We start from the raw sequence: 24,921 nt of genomic DNA on the forward strand, positions 1-24,921 counted from the left end.
AACACCTGAACACACTTCCTGAAACAGGTGCCCTTCTGTTGCCTATCATGATGATCTCTCATTAACTCTGGATGATACTTATTCAAGCAGTCCCTGTTTACAAACACCCACCAACCTCCCTCTGCCCACCCTGTCACTACAAAAAAAACCCACTTAGGACACACCAGGAATTACACCAAGCAATTCATATCAATTCTGTCATTTGATCTTTACCTAAGAGTAGGTATTCTTAGTGTTATGACCATTTTAGAGATAAGGAGGTTGTGCTTTGAAGAGGTTAAGTATCTTGCTCAAAATTACAGAATCAGGTTTCTTTTAGAAGATTTTTTTAAAGATTTGAGAGAGTGCATGCAAGTAGGGGGGAGGGGCAGAGAATCTCAAGCAGACCCCCAGTTAAGCATGGAGCCTGCCCATGGGCTCCATTTCACAACCCATGAGATCATGACCTGAGCTGAAACCAAGAGTCGGACACTTAACCAACTAGGCCACCCAGGTGCCCCTAGATTTTTTTATTTTTATGTAACCTCAATAGCCAACGTGGGGCTCAAACCTACAAACCCCAAATCCAGAGTTGCATCGATACTCTTAACCAGACCTTTGGGAGAATAGGAAGGAAAGGAATTGGGACAAGCAGGTAAATTATTTTAAAAAGCTGATTTTCAGACAACTCTGCCCATCCTGAAGACAAAGAGGGGTAGAGAAGGCAAAAATCTCTGCACCTCTCTTCCCACCCCTCCCCACACATCTCTCTCTCTCTCTCTCTCTCTCTCTCTCTCTCACACACACACACACACACACACACACACACACACACACACAGGCATTTTTACCTAGACTACTTGGAACTCTCAACTGGAAATCCATACACATTGACAGAGAGGTAGTTCAGCACAGTGATTCAGTCTGTGACTCAGGCTGTGGATCCTGACTGCCAGGGTCTGAATCCCTGCTCTACCACTTACTATCTGTAAAAACCTTGTTTAAATTACTCTCTCTGCTTTGGTTCCCTCTATAAAATGGAGGAAATAATAGTATCTCCTGCATAATGTTGTTACAATAATAAATGTCCTTAACCCACTGTCAACAAGTTTGAGAACAGTGTCTGGCATCTAATAAGTATGCAATAACATCCACCTATGATCTACTAACACCTTATTTTTATACAAATAATTCTGGGAGAGTTCTGGGTAAAACATCTTAACATGTAATCGTTCACCTGGATGGCTGAAAGCAGTTGCAGGGAGTAGCAAAGTGGTAGGGCAGGTGTAAGACAACAAGCGCTGGCGTCTGAGGGGAGGGTGTCTAGGCTGGTAGAGGAAGTAAGAAGGTCACATAAAAAGAAGAGGGATGATCCCCAAAGCAAATTTTATTCATTTCCTAATTCTGCCTAAAGTCAGTACCATTCCCAAAGAAAAAAAAAACTATTCTCTGTAATACTTCTTCACACAAAAGGTCACCAGACATGATCTGGCTGGGGGGCTTGGAGAGCATAATAAGATACTATGGATTCAACCAGAATTAGATTCTCCGATTTTCTATAGTTATCTTTTCCTTCAGTAATTATGAAGAGGCAAAACAGTAAGAACAAATAATTCTCCTACCCCAGAGTATCTAGGGAAACCGCACATCCCTGCTGGTCTTGGAGCAGCAGGGGAGCCCTCACTGAGCAGAATGGTCTCAACGTGCTGCCCCATCAGGTCATCACAAATTAGCAGCCCAGCATTTCAGAAGCAACAAGCCTGACCACATGTAATTTAATATTTAATTAAAAAACAGTGGAGTCATTTTATCTCTAAATAAATAGCAATGTCCATGTTTCTGCCAAGGTTCCTAAACAATGCCAAAGTTAAACTTATGCCAGCCTGGTTAGTTTTGCTCTGCTGATCCACTCTACAGTATCAGGTGAAAGAATGTGTGAAATATGCATGGTTTTATTGTCAAGAATCCCAAGTACTGTGCTTATTCCTATAGCAACTAGTAAGCTAAACAGAATTTCAGAGTTAACTCCACAGACTACCTCAGAGAAGACCTTCCTTTGCAGTTTTATATTCTTACACTAAATCTTTAGTTTAGGATCCATTTCATTAAAAAAGAAAAAAATCAAGTGGGCAACCCTGTCGGGACCCCTTCCACTCCTGAGAGCTTTTTCTGTATCCTTGCATAATAAAATTCTATCGCTTTACTCACAAAAACAAAAACAAACCAAGTAACTACATTATCAGCATCCTCATCTAGTGATATACAAGGCACTAAGGAGGTAAAATAAAATGCAAAGCTGGGAAAAAACCTTAATTCCAAGAAATTATAATGAATTCCCCAAATAACTTTTCTTTAGCCATTGCAAAACAAGTAAAATCAAAGTAAATAATACAAGAGCAGCTAAAAGTTACATAGCTTCTAGGAGTGACCCATTAATTTTCACAACAGACCTTGAAAAGCCACTATTACTAACCCCATTTTACAGAAAACAGAAAGATATAAAGGCCAGATAACCTGCCCATGGGTCACAAAGTCAGCATTAAGTGGAAGAGGCAGGAGTTAAACCCAAGAAGACTGCCTCCTAAGTCTGTGCTTACTCACTATAGTGCGCCACTTTTCATATGGGGAAAAAAAGAAAACTGGCTGTTATCCAAAAGATTGTCATAGGATGCTAAATTTTGACTGCTTTGTATTTCTAATCCTTCTACCTAAGGGAAGCACTTCCTTTGCATTTTTATATTCTTGTACTAAATCTTTAACTTAGAAATATTTTCATTTTTAAAAAAAGAAAAAGGAAAGCAAGACCATCTTCCAGTTATATTAACGTGGGAGGCGCTAATCTACATGACTCCTATGACCCTTGTTCAGAGAAGAGTCTTCAAAATGATACACAACTGTAAAGAAAATTTCAAGGTAACTACAGATACTTCAGCTCATGGAGGGACATACTTCAAAAGTAAGAACACTGACCACTGACATAACTTGACTTGTCCTCAGTTACACCAGTGTAAGTGAACCAAGGTTTGTTTGTTTTTTTTTTAAGATTTTATTTTATTTGAGAGGGGGGAGGGAGAGAGAGAGAGAGCGCTGGAGCAGGGGGGAGGGGCAGAGGGTGAGAGAGAAGCAGACTCCCCACTGAGCCGGGAGCCTGACCAGGGACTTGATTCCGGACCCTGGGACCAGGACCTGAGCAGAAGGCAGATGCTTAACCCACTGAGTCACCCGGGCACCCTGAACCAAGGTTTCTTGAAAGCTATCCAATCTCCTTTTTCCTATGCTACATTCAATGTTTCAAATAATAAACCATTTCCTTTGTAGGAAACTGATGTGACCAAGAGAAATAAAGGAATATACATGAAACCAGATTTATTAACTCTGCTGGGTACTCAAGCATAATAAATTGTTGAAAACAATTTAAAGTGCCAAACTTCAGGGGTACTTGGCTGGCTCAGTCGGTAGAGCATGTGACTCTTGATCTCGGGGTTGTGGGTTTGAGCCCCACGTTGAGTGCAGAGGTTACTTAAAAATAAAAAATTAAAAATTAAAATAAAGTGCCAAACTTTAAAATCATCTCGTAACTTAAAACTTGCTATCATAGTTACTACTTAACAAAGAAAAATATTTTCCAAAAACATTTTAATCAAAGTCCTATTTAAAGAAACTTCTGATTAGAAAGTATTAAACTGTGTATATACTGTTAAAAATAGTAATAACCATCTGTCCTGAGCTATTAGACAGAGATGTATAGCATGCTATTTTAATAGACCTAAATTAGGAAGGATCAATATTATTTTAATTTTTAAAGATCTGTTTATGAAATGCAATCATCTTTCATTAAAAATGCAAGCTGTGCTTCAGCAAGAGGTTAGCGTAAATGATTCATAGAAAGATCTCTCTCTCCAGGATAATCTTCTCCTGGGAGTTTCCTTTGGATGCTTTATCTAACCACTCAAGCTATTATTAAAAATGCTTCCCTGCGATAAGAGAAAAAAACAAATCCCCATTCCCATTCACCATTGCCTCTTCCATATGAATGATTTATATCTTTTCCAGTCAAAAGTAAAATTCATTCTTCAAATCTATACATTTTTGCGATGATTTCTTTTCACAAGAATTTCAAGATTATTTTATAATATTCAAAACAAGGAATTCAGGATTTTTAAAAGCCAGAGGCTTTAATTCACTTACCTATCCTGATATTTCAGTGTATTATTGTCTTTCATTGAAATTAAAGGAAATTTACCTAATATTTGATGGGTTTTAGAAGATTTTAAAACATTAACTCATCAAAGGCAAGGCACTCCAAATTTAAATTCAATTCTCTTCAATTTAAAAATGCTAATAAAAATGGCTGTTTCAATGCAGCAGCATCTGGCTCATAATAACATTCAGTTTTAACTAATAAATTCTTAATTATTAAACTCTGGTGTTCAATTTCTTTCACATGGATAAGCCAAACACCTCTTGCTACAATTAGAAATACCTGGGATAAATTAGTTACAACAACATATCATGGAAAAGCCCTCCTCTCATTTCTCTGGCTGTTAAATAAGACCCTGAGTATCTTACACAGGACAACATTTGAAAGACCACCACTAAACATCTGGGCTCTGGTGTATGTAGGTGCTGCATTTATTGCCTAGCAAATATTTAACTCTACTGGGTACTCAAGCATAATGCACTGAGCAATTTGTCTGCTTGTGCAAATGAGCCAGTTTTTATTCCACATGCTTTTTCAGATAAATGTGTCAAAACTGAATTTAATCATATGCCCTAATTCTGGCTTTACAAAGCTGATTCTGCCTCCACCCACGTGATGTTTTTATTAAGGTGTTCCTGAATATACGTAAGCGCGGCATTACTGCACATCATGTCTAGTAAAGCTTGAAATCCCTGAGAGAATGTGTTTGGTTTTAGCCTTAATATATGTTAGGGAGTTTTTCATTTCTCTCTTACCCCCCACTTCTTTTTTAATCAGCAACATCGACAGGATTGACTGAATATTTTACAATAGAGTTGCAGAGTATGTGTGTTCAATCGTTTGGCTTCCCAGAAGATTCATTACAGTTACATTAGAAAGTCAGATCAGGCAATTCTGCAATCTGCTGAAAGCTAGCATATGAAAGGAGGTTAATACAAAAGAATTTCATGTTAAATAGAGGACATTTAGGACATTATGATAAAATTTCCAAGATATCTGTTCTGGCATTAGCACACGCTTTAGAGGTCTAATTTCAGAGATGTCTAAATGCTTTTCTAGGCGAGAATGAGAGCATGTACGGGAGGAAATTGTTTGATCTGCAAGGTCTGCCATCTTAATGATCCTCATGTAAGAACACTGCAGATGTATGTTTTACCCTCACTCATGGGGAAAGAATCCATGCATTCTCTGATTACGCTGATGAAGTAGGAATCATGTAAAAGTCAAAGTGTGTTCATTTAAATTCATATAAAGGCTTTCAGTGATTTCAATACTTGTCTTTCTGAGTATAAATAAAACAAAGGATTTTCAGATCTTCACATGCATTTATATGACAAAATCTTAAATTGATTGTTTTTTCCATGACTAGTAGTAGCAGATGCAGAAAAATCTCCTCAGGTGCACCTATGTTTAACTGGCACTTGTGTGTAATGGTTTCCCTCTCACTATACTTCAGGCCTCAATAAAGTCCTAACTAATCTTATTTAATTTGTTTCCACTGGTTTGTAGATAAGCAAGAATTAAAAATGACCACCTATTGTGATGAAAAGAAACATGCAAGCCTCTTCGTTCAGTACAGATTTGTAGAATACAAAGTTCAAATACGAAGGCTCACCCTTTCTACCAGCAATTTGAAAGCCTACACGTCACGGCCAGAAAGAAAGAGCAGCCAGCAGCAGTAACAGGCAGGAAAGGTGCTGCCTTCCGTGCTACCTTTGGCAGCAGTACAGATGGACTTTAGAGGCCACTGGCTATGCTTAATTTAATACGAAGCTAAATACGGTCAAAACATCTGGTGCACTACTGATGGTTATCATGATAAATTAAATCTGACATCACACAAAACCCATTCAAATATTCTATTTATATCCTTTTCACCTAGAAAACAAAGCTAAAATCTGCATTTACTTTTGTTTTTCATCTCCTCTAACAGTCTTCTATTTTAGAAAAGGCAGGTTTTGTGGGGTCTAATGTTTATACAATTTCGGGGACTTCTTTAAGAAAAGACTACAAAATTTTGTATATAAAATCCCAAGGGGCTCATGTAAGTGAGGGTCCCTTTAGTTTAAGCTTCATTAGCTCCCTGGACAATCTGTCTCTGGGGAGTGTTTAAAGACAGCGTAAGGTAAAGACTAAATGGTACCCCAAGTGGCACATGGAATTGTTACAAAGAATAAAAAAATATAAAAAGCAGACAACTTAACTGACAATCTGCAGAGAAGCAAAAAAGATTTTCCAGGCAGGCACATCAGCAAGAGTAAGTTTATCCATTGTAGGATGGATTTTTTTATAACATGTTCATAAAATGCAAGGCCCCAAATCTGTGACAGGCCATTGGAACAAAAGTATTATTATAAAAGAAAAATGTTAATGAAAGGACCAAATCATCAATTTTATAGCAGCTACAGGACAAGGAACAAATATAATTTTCATAAGCAACTATTTCATGACAGTTTTAGATAATATCTAACAATGTGCTCTTTAAAAAGGCAGAAGACCACTTGCAACTGGACTAAGCACTGCCCAGACTGCTATATTCGAATTACTGCATTTTCTATGACACTTTAAGTGGTAATCACTAAGAATTTGTAATTCCACTGCTACAGAAAAATTAGCCTCACCTACTCTTTTAAACAAAAAGGACATAAACCCAGATTCTACATCTGAAGGGAAGATAGCACTTCATATAATAAATTCAGTACAATCAAAATGAGAACCATATTTCTGTTTCACTTTTCTCATCTTGACTCAAGAGCTGTGAGAAAAAAGTTATTAAAATTAATGCATCAAACTATCATAATTCTGTCCTTTTTATTACTGGTAATATTCTTTCTAAAATATTAGTCTGCTTTGCTGTACTAGTGTATCTTTTTGAAAGTTCCCTCTGAAGATCAGAATCAGTTTAACATTAGGAGAAAAATGTGCACTGAAAAATAATCTCTTTAGTGTCAGTGGGCTTGAAATTTTAAAAATAATTCCCTCATTAGAAGCCACTTAGTTTTCTTCACTGCTTCCAATGGTGAAAGATAATGAAGGTTCTTGTCATTCAACATAAAACAAACATACACAAAAAAAGTGTTGACAACTGGCAAATGTCACAATGTAAACATTTTCCTATTCCTTTTCAAAATGTATTTTCTAATAACCACTGTCCTGTATAATTTTTCCCTAGGTTAGCAAGTTATTGCTCCAGTACTTCTTGACACTAAATAATCAATTTCTTCTAAAATTAACGCTGAAGAACTACTACTGAAAATCCTCACCCTCTACCCATGACTAAGTGAACGAACTACATGGGCTACCAAACTCAACTTCTCTTCTGTATTACTAATCTAATAATACTAAATTTGATGCTCCACCAGAAGGGACGAGGAGTGTACAGAATTCCCTGTAATCTTAACAAATATAAGACAATGGGAAGATGACGAACAGGATAGGCTGGTCTGCATTTTCCTGTTCTTCTCAACTCTCCCTGCAGCTGATCAGACTCTGAAATTGGATTAAGAGAGCTGATAGAAAGTGCTGACACTGACACTATTAAATAGCTGGACTTCAGCTGTTTTTTCATTCTAAAGAATGTGTCCAACCAAAATGCCAAGCATTCTATTTACCAAAGACACTCCTCTTCCCTATCATAAAGATATTGAATATTTAATACTCATATAAGGACACAAAATGGGATTATTCTCTCACTTCAACATCAAGGCATTACCTAAGTAGATATTTAATACAGATTGTCAAAGAAAACAAATGGAAGCATAAAATCATTTTTTTCCTCAGAAAATAATAATTTTCCTTCAGAAAAATTAAGAATTCATATTTTACTGCCAATTATTACCTCTTTCTGACACATCAATTTAAACACAGAATCCTTTTATATGAGGAAAGTTATTAGAGAGGCTCCATGTCTCAGAATTTACTAGCTGTCCCATGGAAAGGAGCATCATCCTTTCAGAAGGTTAAGGATGGAGAACATCTTCAACAGTTAGTGAGGAAAAAACCCAAAAGCACACAACTGAAAGAACTGAGGGGCTGGGCTTCTACTGGTACAGGCACAGACCATAAGTGGTGTTTCTGAAAGGAGTGAAAGACTTCTGCACTTTTATAGGAGGTAAAACCCTTCAATGAGGGGCACCAGGGTGGCTCAGTCAGTTAAGCATCCTACTCTTGATTTCGGCTCAGGTCATGATCTCAGGATCGTGGGACTGAGCCCCGAGTCAGGGTCCATGCTGGGCATGGAATCTGCTTAAGATTCTCTCTCCCCTCCCGCCCATCCCCCACCTCTCTCTCTTTAAAAAAAAAAAAAAAAAAAAAACCTTCAAATTCAATTCTCCCTGAGGTAAGGAAAGTAAAACTAGAATAAAGAATACAAAATTCTCTATCTTCTCCTTCAGAGAAGACAGCTTAGTACAGCTGCTTTTTTTTTTTTTAAATCAACTTCAAGAGACTTGGGTTCCAGTTCTATCCCAGTAACTAAGTTACTCTGCCAATGTGGCTGCAGCTTGTATACAATTATACACCCTTCAGGCTTGACTGGAAAAGCGCTATAGAGAACTGAGAACATTACCAAATTCAGTACACACACACACACACACACACACACGGACAAAATTGAAATGTGAGAAACAATCTTTCTGCTAACACATGGATGATAACCCTTAATTCATATTATATATTTACTGATGATCAATGTACTGTTGTTACACTGTGCAGCTCTACTTGATCAAGGGCAATTTCCCATATGGGAAAAGGAAGATTTATCTGTAAGAGAAATGATTCCAAATACATTCCACACAAATAAGTAGACTTAGGCTTATCATTTATATCCCAGTGGACAAACATTTATGTATCACTTACAATCATTTATGTCAATCACCACAGTCCAGAAAAGTCAGGCTTTGAGTAAGATGCCAAACAAAATCCTAGCTGAATGAAAACAAAAGGTCCTGGGTCAGTAAAACAGCTTTGTTAGCAGGAATCTGGAGAGTATTCAGTAGAGGTGAAAGGTAAACAACTCCCCTGTATGAAAAGCAGTGGCCACCATGTGGAGTGCTGGGGGTCCTGAGGGTCAGCATGGAGAGTGGCAGGAAACCCAGGAACAAGTAACAAGTTGTACAGGCCTTTGCTGATAGAAGTGTGACTGTTTTTACATTTGTTTTGTATTCACAGTAATTATTCCCTTTTTACTAAAGGGAATATTAACATTCAATATTAACACTAAGTAAAATTCTTTGTGAAAATTCAGCCAGTGTCAGTTATGCTGAGTGAAAACAAAAAACAAAAAAAGATTTTGTCCAAATTCAGATTAAAAAGAGCAAAAAAAGTTAATAAATAAATAAAACAAAAAGAGAAGTAGTACACCCTTTAAGATCAGAAGCAGTGGAGCCAGCAAGAATCTAGCATTAACATGAGCCACTGTTTACGAAGCACTAAGTTTCAAGCACCATGATAAATTATTGAATATTTCATAAACAACCCTATAAAAGGTAGGTATTATCATGCCCATTGTATAGGGGAGGAAACTGAGGCACAAAGAAGTTGTATGACTCTAACAAGGATACATGGCGGGGTAGGTAGCAGAACAAGAACTCAACCCTATTTTTCTGCTCTCATGCTCAAAACCATTATGCTTTACTGTCCAACCGAAATGAGAATCAAACTGAAAGAACACCAAAGAGAAATAAAAAACGAAAGAACAGCCTGAGTTCTTTCAACAACATCCTCTCTTCTGTAGCACTCCTGTCCTAAAACTGGAGGATTTGGGGGTTTTGCAATGTGACATTTTGGTAAAGACACATTTGATACTAAATCCTCTGGCTACTTCATTTAATTTCAAGGCCTCATCTATCCCCATTCTCAATATTTCTACCTTCAACCCTAACATCCTCCCAGGTCTACTTAAGTATTTCCATCTCCCTTATGACAAAAATCACCCAGATTTCTCAATGAAAAGTTGTATTTATTATCCTCTTAAATCAGTGTCTCTTCTTGTGTTACCAAATCTTTAATGGTATTGCCATACTCGTAATTACCTATGCCTGAAAACTCCCATTTAAAGACTATGCCTTGCTTCAACAACTGTCAAATCCATGTGGTTCTACCTCCGCAAGTCTCACATCTATCACACCTCTCCATTTCCACCACCACTCAGAAAGGTGAGCTTCCCCTGGCTATGCACCCAGTCTCCAATCTCTCTCTGATCACACCTTAGAAACAGTTTTCCTAAAGCACAACTCCAAACATGTCACTCCTGTACTAAAAACCCTTCAAAAAAGCTCATTTCCCACCAGACAACCTTACTTCAATATTCAGATCAAATGCTTCTTTCTCCACACAACCTTGTCTAATTCCCTCCCCCTAGACAGAAGTTACTGCTTCCCCCTCTGAACCTGACAGCCCTTGACCTCATATTACAAGTGCCTGTATTTACATTACATTATATACACGTATAGTCTCCCTACTGAAGGACAAGCTCCACAGTAGCAGGGCAATGTCTGATTCATCTCTGAGTCTCCTACAGATTCTGGTGAGAATACAGTGCACATAACAGGTACTCAAGTATTTCATAATTGAATAAATTCTTAATCAGCTTTCTGGATATAACACTAGTTTTTTTTTAGGAAAAGGATTTGTGTCCATTTACTTAATTTTTTAGAAACATACAAACGAAATCTGAGAAATCTGGAATCATAATCATGATTTCCATAGAACCAGCTCTTTGAAAGTTTCATTTCGTTCCTAGAATAGGCAGGGAAAGGTGTTTATTTTATTTGGAGACTGAAAAAAGCCTGTCACAGCTAGGGCAAGCAACATCTATTCACTGAGGCCAGGAACCATCACTTCATTAGGCCTCAGCTTTGGTACTTCTGGATGAAGCCTCAAGAGAGCTTCCTTCGGACAATGCACTAAATGCTTCAAGATGACTACTATTTAAAACACCCTCCTCATTTCCCCAAAACCTCTCTTCCAGACATTGACATTTCTACCATAAGGTCAGCTCCTCTTTTGTTTCCCTGTATGACAAGGCCCTCGTGCTCTGGCTTAGGGAGAAACTCAGCCACGTAAATGAAGACGGAGAGTTTAAAATGCCTGAATATCCTGGACCATGGATTTTATGGACCATTGATATCTAGCCCTGCACAGTAAAGTTACACCCTTGGGCAAAGAGTAAAAGAGTAAAAAAAAAACATTATCATGGCCCCACAAACAACAAAAATCTAGGCACGGAGGAGCCAAGGAAGTTGGGGTTTAGAAAGTTGAGAAGAGGGAGGCCTGGGTGGCTCAGTCTGTTAAACCTCCAACTCTTGGTTTTGGCTCTGGTCATAATACCAGGGTCATGGGATTGGCCCGCTTCAGACTCCTGACTCAGTAGGGAGTCTGCTTCTCTCCTCTCCCTCTGCCCCTCCGTATCCCTCCTGCACCCCGCTCATGTGCGCGCACTCTCTCTCTCAAATAAATACATCTTTTCTTTTTTAAGATTTTTATTTATTTATTTGACAGAGACACAGCAAGAGAAGGAACACAAGCAGGGGGACTGGTAGAGGGAGAAGCAAGCTTCCCGCTGAGCAGGGAGCCAGATGTGGGGCTCGATCCCAGGACCCTGGGATCATGACCTGAGCCAAAGGCAGACGCTTAACGACTGAGCCACCCAGGCGCCCCTCAAATAAATACATCTTGGAAAAAAAGATAAGAAAGCTGAGAAGACAAAACATCAATCTGTGAAATTTCCCGTCTGCAAACTACAGTAGTTATGGAGTACAAAAATGAAAATGGAAAACTATTTCTAGATATTCTGACAGAGAAAGATGAGAAAAATCATCTCAGTGAAGTCACAACCAAAGAAACAAATCCAGACTCTGTTTTAACTGTTTTATATAACCTTGTAAAAGCATAAGGTGTAATCCACTTTTTTAGTTCAGAAATAAGGAGTCCTTCTTGAAAGCTAAAAAGAAAAAAAAAATCTATCCCCATGACCAGATTTTCCATGTAGCACGAAAAACGAACATCTTGTCTACAATTCAAGAACTGAGGGCAGAACTAAGTCACCAGTTGACCGAATATATTTATTCGCATGCAAAAAAGCTACCTAAAGGTTAGACGTCTGCTACCTGCTGCAGTGTACCAGTCCTTGGAAGAGGTTACTCCCAGCCTCGGGCTTCTAATCAACTCTGCAGTTCCTGTTCTCCAGCTTCCCTTCCCTTATCTTAGTTCACCTCTTCCAGGTCAAAGAGCACCCCCAGGGCAGACGGGGAGCAGCCACTGGATAGCAGACTGTGCAGAGGTTTTGCCTGGCCTCTGTCTATACAGACCAAGAGTCATGCACCATTCTCTATATGATCCTACCCTCAAGTCATCTGTAAAAACATGAGGGAAAACAAGGTATGCACAATAATCATGCAATACTGCCTTGGGTCCAATTAGAATTCCAAGGCAGAATTCAAAAAAATTTTTTCAAATGCTTAAAAAAAAAAAAAAAGCAAGTGTACACTTACCCATATATTCAGTTTTTCAGCCATCTATGTGCCAGGTACAATCCCTACTGACTAAGCAAGCTGTCTGACTGGGAAAGGAAGTGTAGATAAACAACAACATGGTGGCTGATTGCTAATAATGATGCTCAGGAAAGGCTTCCTGAAGGAAATTACATCTAAACTGAGGCCCAAAAAAGCAAATAAGAGTTGAGCAGGCAAAGAAGAAGGGAAAGAATGTTTTCCATCGGAGGGCTTTACCTAGACAACAAATACAATCAGATCTGTATTTTTAAAAGATCAAAAGGCTCCAAAGAAGACAGTAAAGGGTCAATAAGCACAAGATGCTCAACATCATTAGTCATTAGGGAAGTCAAAATCAAAACTACAATAAGATCACTTCATACCCTCCAGAATGGTTATAAATCAAAAAGACAGAAATAATAACAAGCATTACTGAGATGTAGAGAAATTGGAACTTCGTACATTGCTGGTGAGATTGCAACATGGTACAGACATTTTGGAAAACTGGCAATTCCTCAAAATGTTAAACACTGAGGGACTATGTGATCCAACAATTTCACTCCTACGAATATACCCAAGAGAAATGAAAAAGCATGTCCACACAAAAATTTGTGGGGCACCTGGGTGGCTCAGTTGGTTAAGCGACTGCCTTCAGCTCAGGTCATGATCCTGGAGTCCCGGGATCGAGTCCCGCATCGGGCTCCCTGCTCAGCAGGGAGTCTGCTTCTCCCTCTGACCCTCTTCCCTCTCGTGCTATCTCTCATTCTCTCTCTCTCAAATAAATAAATAAAATCTTTTAAAAAAAAAATTTGTACATGAATGTTCACAGCAGCTTTTTAATAGCCAAAAAGTGGGACCAATCCAAATGTCCATCAACTAATGAATGGATAAATAAAACGTACTATAGCCATACAATGGACAATTATTTGACAATAAAAAGGAATAAAGTACTAATGTATATATAACAAGGATGAGCTTTGAAAACATTATGCTAAGTTAAAACAACCAGTCCTAAAAGAGTGTATGATTCCATTTATATGAAATGTCCTGAATAGGCAAATCCAGAGATATAAAATAGATGAGTAGTTGCTTACAGCAAGGGGATGGGTAGTGACAAAACGGGTAGTGACTGCCAATGAGTACAAGGTTTCTTCTAGAAGTGATTAAATGTTTTAGAATTAATTACAGTGATGGCTGCACAACTCTGTAACATACTAAAAATAAATGAATTGTACATTTTTTTTTTTTAAGATCTGAGACAGAGAGCATGAGCAGGGGGAGAGGAACAAGCAGACTCCCCGCTAAGCATGGAGCCCAATGTGGGGCCCGATTCCAGGACCCTGAGATCATGACCTGATCTGAAGTCAAGAGTCAGACACTTAACGGACTGAGCCACCCAGATAGCCCTAAACTGGACATTATAAATGAGTGGTATGGCATATGAATTATATCTCAGTAAGGCTATTATAAACTAAAACAAAAGATCAAAAGGACTACAGTGAAAACACACTGGAAGGGCACAGAATCTGAACAGGAGCCTGGCTTCAGAGTTGTAACTCAGGAGAGATACAGTGACCTGATCTAGGGTAATGGGACCAGGGAAGAGACAGAGGAAAAAGAAACAATACTTGGACATAGAAAGGGGGGGGTGGGATGGGGAGTCCCCACTCTGCAGGGTTTCTGGCTTAGACAATTGAGAAGCATTTATGGAAACAGGAAAACAAGGAAAGACATGTTTGGGTGAGGGGAAATTCACTGCATTTTTAAGTTTAATTATATTTACAAAAGTCATATAAGTACTTCGAAAATGTTCTGTTTCAAGAGGTTTGTTAGCTTTCCCAGTCAGGCATTTGTTCATTCAATGTTTTAATGCAACTTAATGTTACTTATATTTATAAACGGAACCGGATGCTTACTTAAAGGGAATTAAGTCTGTCCAATTTGCATTAATCAACATACATCAAAGTCTATCTTGAAAGTCATTTTTCTTATATTTTTATATAAAATGTACTGAATACATGAACAGACTAATAAGATTTATAAATTAAATTTAGGGCTTAAGAAAAACTGGGTTTTACATTTTCTAACTTTAATAAATTGACTTAATTCTGAACACCAGTAACTATAAGTAGTTGGGTATCACTGACATGTAGCATTAGTGGCTAGAAATTGAGAAGCTCCAATCTGATGGCTTCTGTTTTCTTTGTAAATTAGGAAGTGAGGTCATCTGTGCAAGACATGGAAAGGAAGTACAGGTGGTGGAAGAAAGGGGAACAAGAACCTACTAGGTCTCATGAACAGTTCAAATAAAAGTGATGGCAAAAGAATGTGCAAGCAGGGGATACAGAAGGACCAGCTGGAACAGCCACAGAGCTAGTCTGGAGTGTAGAGACCACACCCTCACAGAGGCACCCATCAGTCGAATGATGCCTTTTCTTCACTTAGCATGACTTTCTCCCAAATGTTACATGAAGTTGGTTATTCTGAGGTATAAACAGAACATGTTTCTAGAATTATTATTTCCAGCCATAATTTAAAGTTAGAAATAACCAAAAGGAAAATCTATTTACATGATGTACTTAAAGAGGAGTACTTCTGCACTCTAATCCTGACCACGACAAAAAACTATTTCCAGTAAAGAAGTGTAAAACACAGTATCTCTTCTAGAAGATAATAAAAATGTCATTTACTCATTATACTTTAGTATCATTTCCATGCCTCTTTTTCTCCATAACTCCTAATTCAGAATCCTAGACCAGTGCTGTCCAACAGAACTTTCAGCAATGACAGAAATATCCTGTATCCACACCACCCAGGACAGCAACTACTGGGCACACGTGGCTACCGAACATTTGAAATGTGGCTAGTGTGAATGAAGAACTTAATTTTTAATTTAATTTTAATTAACTTAAATTTAAGTACCTACACGAGGCTAATGGCTACCATATGGGACAGTGCACTAGAGTTTTCTATTAAAGAAAATGAAGACATTTATAAGCCAGCTAGGTGAACATTCTTATCCCAGACTATTGTGAAAATTAAGTAAGATTTTCTTGCAAGGTACAGAACCTAACACATAGTGGGAACTTGATTTTTTAAAAAATACAGTTGACTGGAGAGGCACCTGGGTGGCTCAGTCGTTAAGCGTCTGCCTTCGGTTCAGGTCATGGTCCCAGGGTCCTAGGATCGAGCCCCGTATCAGGCTCCCTGTTCAGCGGGAGGCCTGCTTCTCTCTCTCCCACTCCCCCTGCTTGTGTTCCCTCTCTCACTGTGTCTGTCAAATAAATAAAATCTTAAAAAAAAAAAAAAAAAAAGTACAGTTGACTGGGGCATCTGGGTGGCTCAGTTGGTTAAGCAGCTGCCTTTGGCTCAGGTCAGGATCCCAGGGGTCCTGGGATGGAGGCCGGTATCAGGCTCCTTGCTCAGCAGTGAGCCTGCTTCTCCCTCTCCCTCTGCCTGCCTGCCGCTCCCCTTGCTTGTGCTCTCTGTCAAATAAATAAAATCTTAAAAAAAAAAAAATACAGTTGATTAAGGGAGCCTGGGGCTCAGTCGGTTGAGCATCTGACTCTGGATTTCGGCTCAGGTCATGGTCTCAGGGTCATGAGACTGAGCCCCACATCAGGCTCCACGCTCGGCAAGGAGTCTGCTTAGGATGCGCTCTCTCTCCCTCTCCCTCTGCTCCTCTCCCTACTCGCTTGCTCTCACTCTCTCAAATAAATAAACAAAATCTTTTAGAATAAGTAGATAAATAATAAAAAATAAATAAAAATACAGTTGACTAGAAGGGTCATTCCCCCACAGATTATGGATAATTAGGGCTTTATTTTCTCATTAATACAAAATTCAGCATCCACCACTAGCAGCATTAAGTGTTTTGGTCAAATGTAGATCTAGGAGGGAATGTCACCTAATGATTAAGAGCACAGGCTTGGAAAGCAGACAGCCTCAGCTGACTTGCAGCCCCACTACTTACTAGCCGCATGCTCGGTTTTCTCATCTGCAGATATAACAGCACCTGAAGAACAGGGTAAGGATACACCGATGTAGAACACTGCAAGCACTCAATAAATGATGTATTTTAAAAAGCTATGGTTGATGTACTGCCCATAGGAATGTAAAATGGTACAACCGACTTGGAGGCTAATTCAGCAATTTATATTAAAAAATTCAAAGTGTACCTAATTTTTTACTAATTCCACTTCTAGGACTTTATCCTACAAAAATACTCATAGGCTTAGGTGAAAATATTGCCAAGGATGATAACTGCAACACTGTTCACAACAGCAAAAACTACACAAAGCCTTAAACATCCACCAAGAGGGAACTAGCTAAATGACAACATTAATGTGCCACACTCTGGAATATAATTATTAAAAATTGATAGGCTATGTGTGTACCAATATGGAAAAATGTTCAGAATTTGTAGTTAAGTGAAAAACGTAAATAACAGTACAGTATGTAAAGTATAACACTGTTTCTCTTAATTTAAAAAGACACAAAAGGTATATAGTATGTTTTTACAGAAAAAGTTAGAAATAAAGATATATCAACCTATTAACACTTATCATTTTGAAAGTCAGAACTATGAGGGACTTTTATTTGTTAAATTATACATTTTTATATATATTAAGTTTATAATTAGCATATATACTTTTTTAAAGATTTTATTTATTTCAGAGAGAGAGAGAAAGAGGGAGAATGAGCACCAGCGGAGGGAGAGGCAGAGGGAGAGGGAGAAGCAGGCTTCCTGCTGAGCAGGGAGCCTAGCATGGGGCTGGATCCCAGGAGAAAGCCCAATGTGGGGCTTGATCCAAGGACTCTGGGATCACAACCTGAGCCAAAGGCAGACACTTAAACAACTGAGCCACTCAGGTGCCCCTACAATTGGCATATATATTTTTACTCTTAAGAAAAAAAATGACAGGGGCGCCTGGGTGGCTCAGTTGGTTAAGCGACTGCCTTCGGCTCAGGTCATGATCCTGGGATCCTGGGATCGAGTCCCGCATCAGGCTCCCAGTGCTCTGCGGGGAGTCTGCATCTCCCTCTGCCTCTGCCTGCCACCCCTTCTGCTTGTGTGCTCTCTCTGTCAAATAAATAAATAAAATCTTAAAAAAAAAAAAAAAGAAAAAAGAAAAAAATGACAGTAGGAAGCTATTATTTATAAGAATTTATTTATTTATTTGACAGAGAGAGTGCACAGCAAGGGGAGCTGCAGGCAGAGGAAGAGGGAGAAGCAGGCCCTCCACCGAGCAGGGGGCCCAACACGGGGCTCGTTCCCAGGACCCTGGGATCACAACCTGAGCCGAAAGCGGATGCTCAACCGCCTAAGCCACCAGGCGCCCCAGTAGGAAGCTCTTTAAAATGAGGTTTTCAAAGACTTTAATACTGTGAGAAATTGTTTAGGAAAAGATACAAAACTGTATGTATAAAAAACATTATCCCAATTTTCTGATACTATGACTAGAAAAAAAGATTGGAAAGAAAAGACACCAAAATGCAAACAACTGTCTCTATAAGGAGGCTTCAACTGTTTTATATTAAAATATACACCCAGTAACAAATATTTGTTGAATGAAAATATTTCTAGAAATGTACAACAATGTAACAATAGTTAACAACACTTTCTTATATATTTGAAATTTGCTAAGAAGGTTAGGTTGGGTGGCTCAGTCAGTTAACTGTCTGCCTTCCACTCAGGTCATGATCCTGGGGTCCTGGGATCAAGCCCAACATCAGGCTCTCTGCTCAGCAGGGAATCTGCTTCTCCCTCTACCCCCAGCCCCTGCTCATGATCTCTCTCTCACCCTCTTCCTCTCTCTCAAATAAATAAAATCTTAAAAAAAAAAAAAAAAAGGTTAGATCCTTAGTGTTCTTGCCACAAAACAACAACAAAAGTGGTAACTATCTGCGGTGATGAATATGCTAACTAGCTTCAATGTGGTGATGATTTCACAATGTACGTGTGTATCAAATCAACTATACAGCTTGAATATATACAATTCTTAACTGTCAACTCTAACTTCCTCTTCCTCTCTGTGTGTATATGTTTTTTTGTTTTTTTGTTTTTTTCATATATAACCTACTTATACATTGGACTGAAACCTACTGCTACTTCAAATATCCTGGGGCACCTGGTGGCTCAGTTGGTTAAATGTTCAACTCTTGGTTTCAGCTCAGGTCATGATATCAGGGTTGTGGAATTCAGCCCTGCGTCAGGCTCCATGCTCAAATTCTCTCTCCCTCTCCTTCTGCCCCTTCCCCAGCTCCCATTCTCTCTCTCAAATAAATGAAACTTTAAAAAAAGGGTTTTTTGTTCCTAGGGCGCCTGGGTGGCTCAGTCGGCTAAGCGTCTGCCTTCGGCTCAGGTCATGGTCCCAGGGTCCTGGGATCGAGCCCCGCGTCGGGATCCCTGCTCCGCGGGAGCCTGCTCCTCCCTCTGCTTGCTGTTCCCCCCGCTTGCGAGTTCACTCACTCTCTGTGTCAAATGAACAGGTAAAAATCTTAATTAAAAAAAAAAAAAATTTGTTCCTGACATATGATACTGTTTTACCTTATCCTCTAGAAGCATCATTACAAACAAAATTTTACAAAATATACTTGATTCCATCAAGGAATCACATACCTAATTCAGGCCTATTTACACTGAATAAGTGAACATCTGGTCTGCACCCCTGAATTTAATACCAAATAAATAAAAAAAGATTTTTCTGACCAAATTACAAAAAAAAGTCTACAAAATTGTTAAACTTCAGAAATGTCAGTACTGCTTGACATCTCAGTTTAAAGATCTTCAAGTCAAACATCTGTCTAAACAGAGATGTCTAAGAAATATTCCATTCTTTGAAATGCTATAGCTATAATATGAAATAACATTAAATCATCTCCAGATGGCACGTCTTTCATAACAAGTCTCATCCAAAGAAAGCAGTTTCTGAATGTAAGTTGCCATTTTTCCACAACTCAGTATTAACTGGAGGCAAAAGAAAGAATACCGTCACCATGAAAGGATAAGCAGAGCATCACTTCCAGAATTTCTCACACATTAAACGATGTCTCATTCACATTTTACTTCTATGAATCGAGTTTTTCATCTTTAAAATTTTTTCATGAAATATTTAAAACACAGACAAGTATTAGAAAATATAAGGAACAGCATGTACTTACCACCCAGATTTAACAATGTTATTATTTTGCTGGATGCTTCAGATCTCTTTTCTCATAACACAATTAATAAAATACTACAGGTACAGTTAGATCCTCTCTTTTTAATATTTAAAAAGGAGGGATTAGAGATGACCACGTTTCAGGGCTCCTGGATTTCTAAAACATCTATAATAACACATTTGTATCATCTTGGTTAAACACCATCAATTCGATGTATAATTTTGGCCTACAGCAAAAACGTATTATTGTTATATGAACCTATCTGTAGCAAATAACCTTTAAAATAGAAAACTATTAAAGCTATCCTCAGAAAGACTATGAAATGGGTATCAGTGCCATTACCTATATTATTAGCTTTTTGTTTTGTTTCTAAATGATTCCTTAGATCTACATTGTCCGACAGGGTAGACACTAGCCACATATGGCTAATGAGCTTGTGCAATGTGCTAATCCACACTGAGACATAAGTGTAAACTGCACACTGGATTTTAAATACTTAATATGAAAGATAATGTAAAAAAAATCATTAATAATTTTTGTATTATTTACATACTGAAATATTTTGGACATACTGGATTAAATAAAATATAATTAATATTAATTTCACCCCTTTTACCTTGTTTTTAATGTGGCTACTAGAAAATGTAAAATTATATATGTAGCTCATAGTTAAAGCTCACATTATAATTTCTACTGCACAGTACTGTCCTACATACAGCAAAGTAGCACCAGATAAGAACTACAATTTCTGAATCAAGAAAAACATGGAATGGCTGAAATGGTGAAAATGGTAGAGAAGTGGTTGTTACCCAGTTGATTCAGAGGGAAGAATACTATTTAGGGAAATGCAAGACTCCCAGATTATCCTTCTACATCACCAGAATACCCTAAACTCTCTGCTTCATTTTACTTATGTGTATCTCGAAAATTACTCTCCCAAAGAAGTCAACTCTTTAGTAATTTAAATGGATTGAAAACAAATCTAATAGAATTTATTCATTCATTTAACAATTTTTATTAACTGGGACTGGTGAATATGAAGTCATGTACAAACAACAAACAAGTTAACAAATAAGTAAAAAACTCATTTCAGAGAAGTGCTTTGAACAAGTCATGTGAAAACTCAGCAGTCAGTCTTTCCAGTCCAATCCTATCTTTAGAATCAGCTTTTAGGACTCCTTGGATGCTGTAGTCACTGAGATGTATTTTAGGGGTGATAAATTAGTTATTTCAATGTGTTCACACTACAAGCTCATTTTCTGTGTAAATATTTTCAATCAAAGCATTCTGCAAAACACATGTACTGTTCCCAAGGACATCACACAGAAAATGCAAGGCAATTTATGTCATTGTCATGATTTTCATAACACGTAAATGCCCAATTTGGCTTTTAATGCTTAATTAAGGAAAAAAAGTCAGTGATTATTTACCCTTTTTCACTGAAGGAAGGCAAATTAGAGTATCTTACTGCAAACATGGGCAAAATGAATTCCAAATTGTTAAGCATCCAGCGTCTTCAGTATTAATCTTCTGGTCCAGGAAATGGCACAGAGAACCAGGCTGATGTGGTCAACTTCCTCTATCACCAAAAAAAAAAAAAAAAAAAAACCCTCCAAAATCCCTGAGAGTTCATACTACAAATAAAATGTTAATGTGTGTGGCCATAACTACACAGTTGAATTGGCCTCCATAAATTATATGTCCATCAGGTCAGAGGGTAAAGGCCACCTTTCACTACTGGCAACTCTCAGTGCATCCACGCACCAAGCACTATGCAACTGTCATAAACCATATTAATTTAAAGACACAATACACAATTAGGTGAGCAAAATAGCAGATGTTAGAAATGCTTGATTACAACAGGATCCAGTCAGTAAATTACAGCAGATTCTTAGAACACTATATAGTTATTAAAAATAATCCTGACAGGGCTGCCTGGGTGGCGCAGTTAGTTGACTAGACAACTCTTCGTTTCGGCTCAGGTTGTGATCTCAGGGTCGTAAGATCAAGCCCGGTGTTGGGCTCTGGGCTCAGAGCAGAGTCTGCTTGAGACTCTCTCTCCCACTCCTTCTGCCCCTCCCCCTATATGCACACGCATGCTCTAAAATAAATAAATCTTTTAAAAATAGTATTAATTATAATCCTAACAGTATATTTATTGACATTGAATGACATGAAAATACTCACATTTTACTGAATATGCAGTAATTGCAAAAATATATCTAATGGGGGGGGTGCCTAGCTGGCTCATTTGTTGGAGCATCTGACTCTGGATCTCAGGGTTGTGAGTTTGAGCCCCACGCTGGGTGTAGAGACTACTAAAATGCACACACACACACACACACACACACACACAAAATGTGATGCCTTTTCTTTTTTTTTTTAAGTAGGCTCCGTGCCCAGCATGGAGCCAACATGGGGCTTGAACTCAAAACCGTGAGATTAAGACCTGAGCTGAAATCAAGAGTCGGATGCTTAACAGACTAAACCACCCAGGTGCCCCACTTAAAATTTGTTTTTACTGCCTATATAGGAAAAAAGTCTGGAAGAGTATATCACAAATAGCTAATTGCTGTTTTAGTTTCTTCTTTTTAACCCTATTTTCTGACTTTCACACAATGAACATCTACTACCATTTGACTTATGTTTAAAGCAAGTTACAAAACAGTATATACATATGGCATCAATGATATTCAAAGGTAATGAGATACAAAGAAATGGGAATTACACAAAGATATGACACAATGTGAAAAGAATGATCTCTTGGTGGCCCTTCCCCCTCAGTTACGAAAGTCTTGAACAACTGTTCCTAATCTTTCTTCTTACCTGGTCCAACCACAATCAGGGTGAGAGCAACAAGAGGCTGCCCATCTAACAACGAGCTGTCTGGTTTCTAGGCACCTCACCTCCAATGACCTCTACCTTCCCTTCACTGAAACCACCAACTTACACAACTACAACCTGCTCCATGTCTGAAACCATCAGTTCACAAGCACTAACCCTCTGACCACCTGGATACATTTGTCCTCCTGCCTTAACAGAACCTTTCCTCCTTTGATCCAACTGTTTTCTTCCTGTCAGCATCTTTCAGGTTTCACATCTCCTCACTCTGGCTTATACTCACTGCCTCTAGGAATTTCCTATTTCTCCCTTCATTTTGGTAAACTATTTAAAACTTAGACCCAAGGGGCACCTGGGTGGTTCAGTCAGTTAAGCGTCTGCCTTTGGCTCGGGTCATGATCAGGGGTCCTGGGAAAGAGCCCTACATCAGGCTCCCTACTGAACAGGGAGTCTGCTTCTCCCTCTCCCTGTGCCCTCTTCCCCACCCCACCGCTCATGTGTGTTCTCTCACTCTCAAATAAATAAAATCTTAAAAAAAATTATACCCAACCTAACTTACTTCAACGACTTAAAAAAAAAAAAAAATCAAACCGGTATTATGATTCCATTATAAAGAACAGAATCATGCTCCACCTCTTCTGCTCAAGAAGATAAGCAGAGAATTGTTCAAGTATTGCCATATATTTTAACTCCTGAATGGTCAAACTCTCATCTGCTTTTCCTCAGAATTACTTCATTGTTGTAGCAGAGCAGAATTCAATCATGTGAACTCTCTCATTCTCATACCTCCCTTCATAATACTCACCTTCTCCCTAATTCTTTTTAAATCTTTCCCACATCTGTATTTTCTAGAACCTAGACTCAAATATTCATGGCAGGTGTTCAATAAGCAATGGAATATCTGACCTCTCTCATCACTTATATTTTGTACATATTAACTCACCTAATGCTCACAGCAATCCTACAAGGAGATACTGTTAGTATTCTTATTTGATAGATGATTGAAACTGAGGCCCAGACAAGTGAAACAACTTCCTCACTAACATAAAGCCTCAGTTTATAAATTTTTTAAAAATAAATGAATGCTCAGTAACTTTCTAAATTTTTTACTTCACCTTATCAGAAACTTTCTTCCCCCAAAATAGTCTCATTTAAGTATGTAATACACAAATTTTAAAAAATAAGTTTTCCGGGCTCTGGCAACCGCGCTGCGATGTGGTTCGAGATCCTGCCTGGGATCGGCGTCATGGCCGTGTGCCTGGTCATCCCCGGCATAGCCACGGCGTACATCCACAGGTTCAGTAACGGGGGCAAGGAAAAAAGGGTTGCCTATTATCCATATCAATGGAGTTTGATGCAAAGAGATAGGCGAGTCTCTGGAGTTAATCGTTACTATGTGTCAAAGGGTTTGGAGAATATCGATTAAGGAAGCATTTTCCTGATTGATGAAAAATAACTCAGTCATACTCATCTACCCCTTCTAGAAGGTTATGCAGTGTATTAATGTAGTGCATAATAAAAACAACCAAAAAGTAAAAAAAAAAAAAAAAAAAAAAAAAAAAAAAAAAAAAAAAAAAAAAAATAAGTTTTCCTTGCCCCTCTCTACATACCATCAATATTTGACCTTCCACTTAAATATGTTCTCTTTTACTGAATGTTAAAATAACATCAAAGTCAAAAATTAGAACTACTTATCCTGAGTGAAGCCAATAACCACTTCAATCTCTGAAGGAATTCTAACTGGAGCAAGAAAGAAAGTTACCAATATTTTATCTGCTAACATTTAGACTGCAGTTTACTTAAAACAGTAAGTTATATATGGCTGTTTCAATTTCTGGAAGGCAGTGGCTTATCTAAGAAATCCAGATTTTCTCTTTGCCCTTCTAGAAAAAAACATTATTCAGTGTCAATGAATATCTCTTATGTTTTACAGCATTAAAATTTAATAATGGAACTAACTGCGAAAGGAAGGAGAAAAAAAGAGAAAAGGGGACAGGAGGAAGGAGGAGTGTAAGGAGAGTGCAGAAGGGGAAGGGGAGGAGAGTCAGAGGGGAGAAAGAGAAGGGGAAGGAAAAGAGGGGTAGCATCACCTGTGCTTGTTGGGGAAGATCAGCTTGCAATCCTTGCAACAGTAGGAGGGTGGGGGAGAAGGAGGGTGGGGGAGAAGGAGCGGAGGGGAGGAGAAGGTAGGGGTGGGGAGGGGAGGAGACATAGCTTAGGCTCAACTTTTAGAACTTCTTGAAG

The 24,921-nt window shown here is 38.4% G+C and overlaps 2 protein-coding genes across 4 annotated transcripts in view; one reads left to right on the plus strand and one right to left on the minus strand.

Moving 5' to 3' along the window:
• RERE (arginine-glutamic acid dipeptide repeats) overlaps positions 1-24,921 on the minus strand; it is a 418,893-nt gene that overhangs the window by 359,838 nt on the left and 34,134 nt on the right. The gene's annotated exons all lie outside the window — the stretch shown is intronic.
• On the plus strand, positions 23,870-24,215 carry LOC118356882 (NADH dehydrogenase [ubiquinone] 1 alpha subcomplex subunit 1). Its single transcript, XM_035726990.1, has one exon. It carries the CDS (start codon positions 23,891-23,893, stop codon positions 24,101-24,103), a length of 213 nt encoding a protein of 70 aa, XP_035582883.1. The 5' UTR covers positions 23,870-23,890; the 3' UTR covers positions 24,104-24,215.

This window comes from Zalophus californianus, chromosome 4 (genome assembly GCF_009762305.2).
Source record: "Zalophus californianus isolate mZalCal1 chromosome 4, mZalCal1.pri.v2, whole genome shotgun sequence".
Classification (NCBI taxonomy): domain Eukaryota; kingdom Metazoa; phylum Chordata; class Mammalia; order Carnivora; family Otariidae; genus Zalophus; species Zalophus californianus.

Excerpts from the sequence above, each read along its gene's own strand:
- LOC118356882 (XM_035726990.1), top strand. The coding sequence starts at position 23,891 with ATGTGGTTCGAGATCCTGCCTGGGATCGGCGTCATGGCCGTGTGCCTG.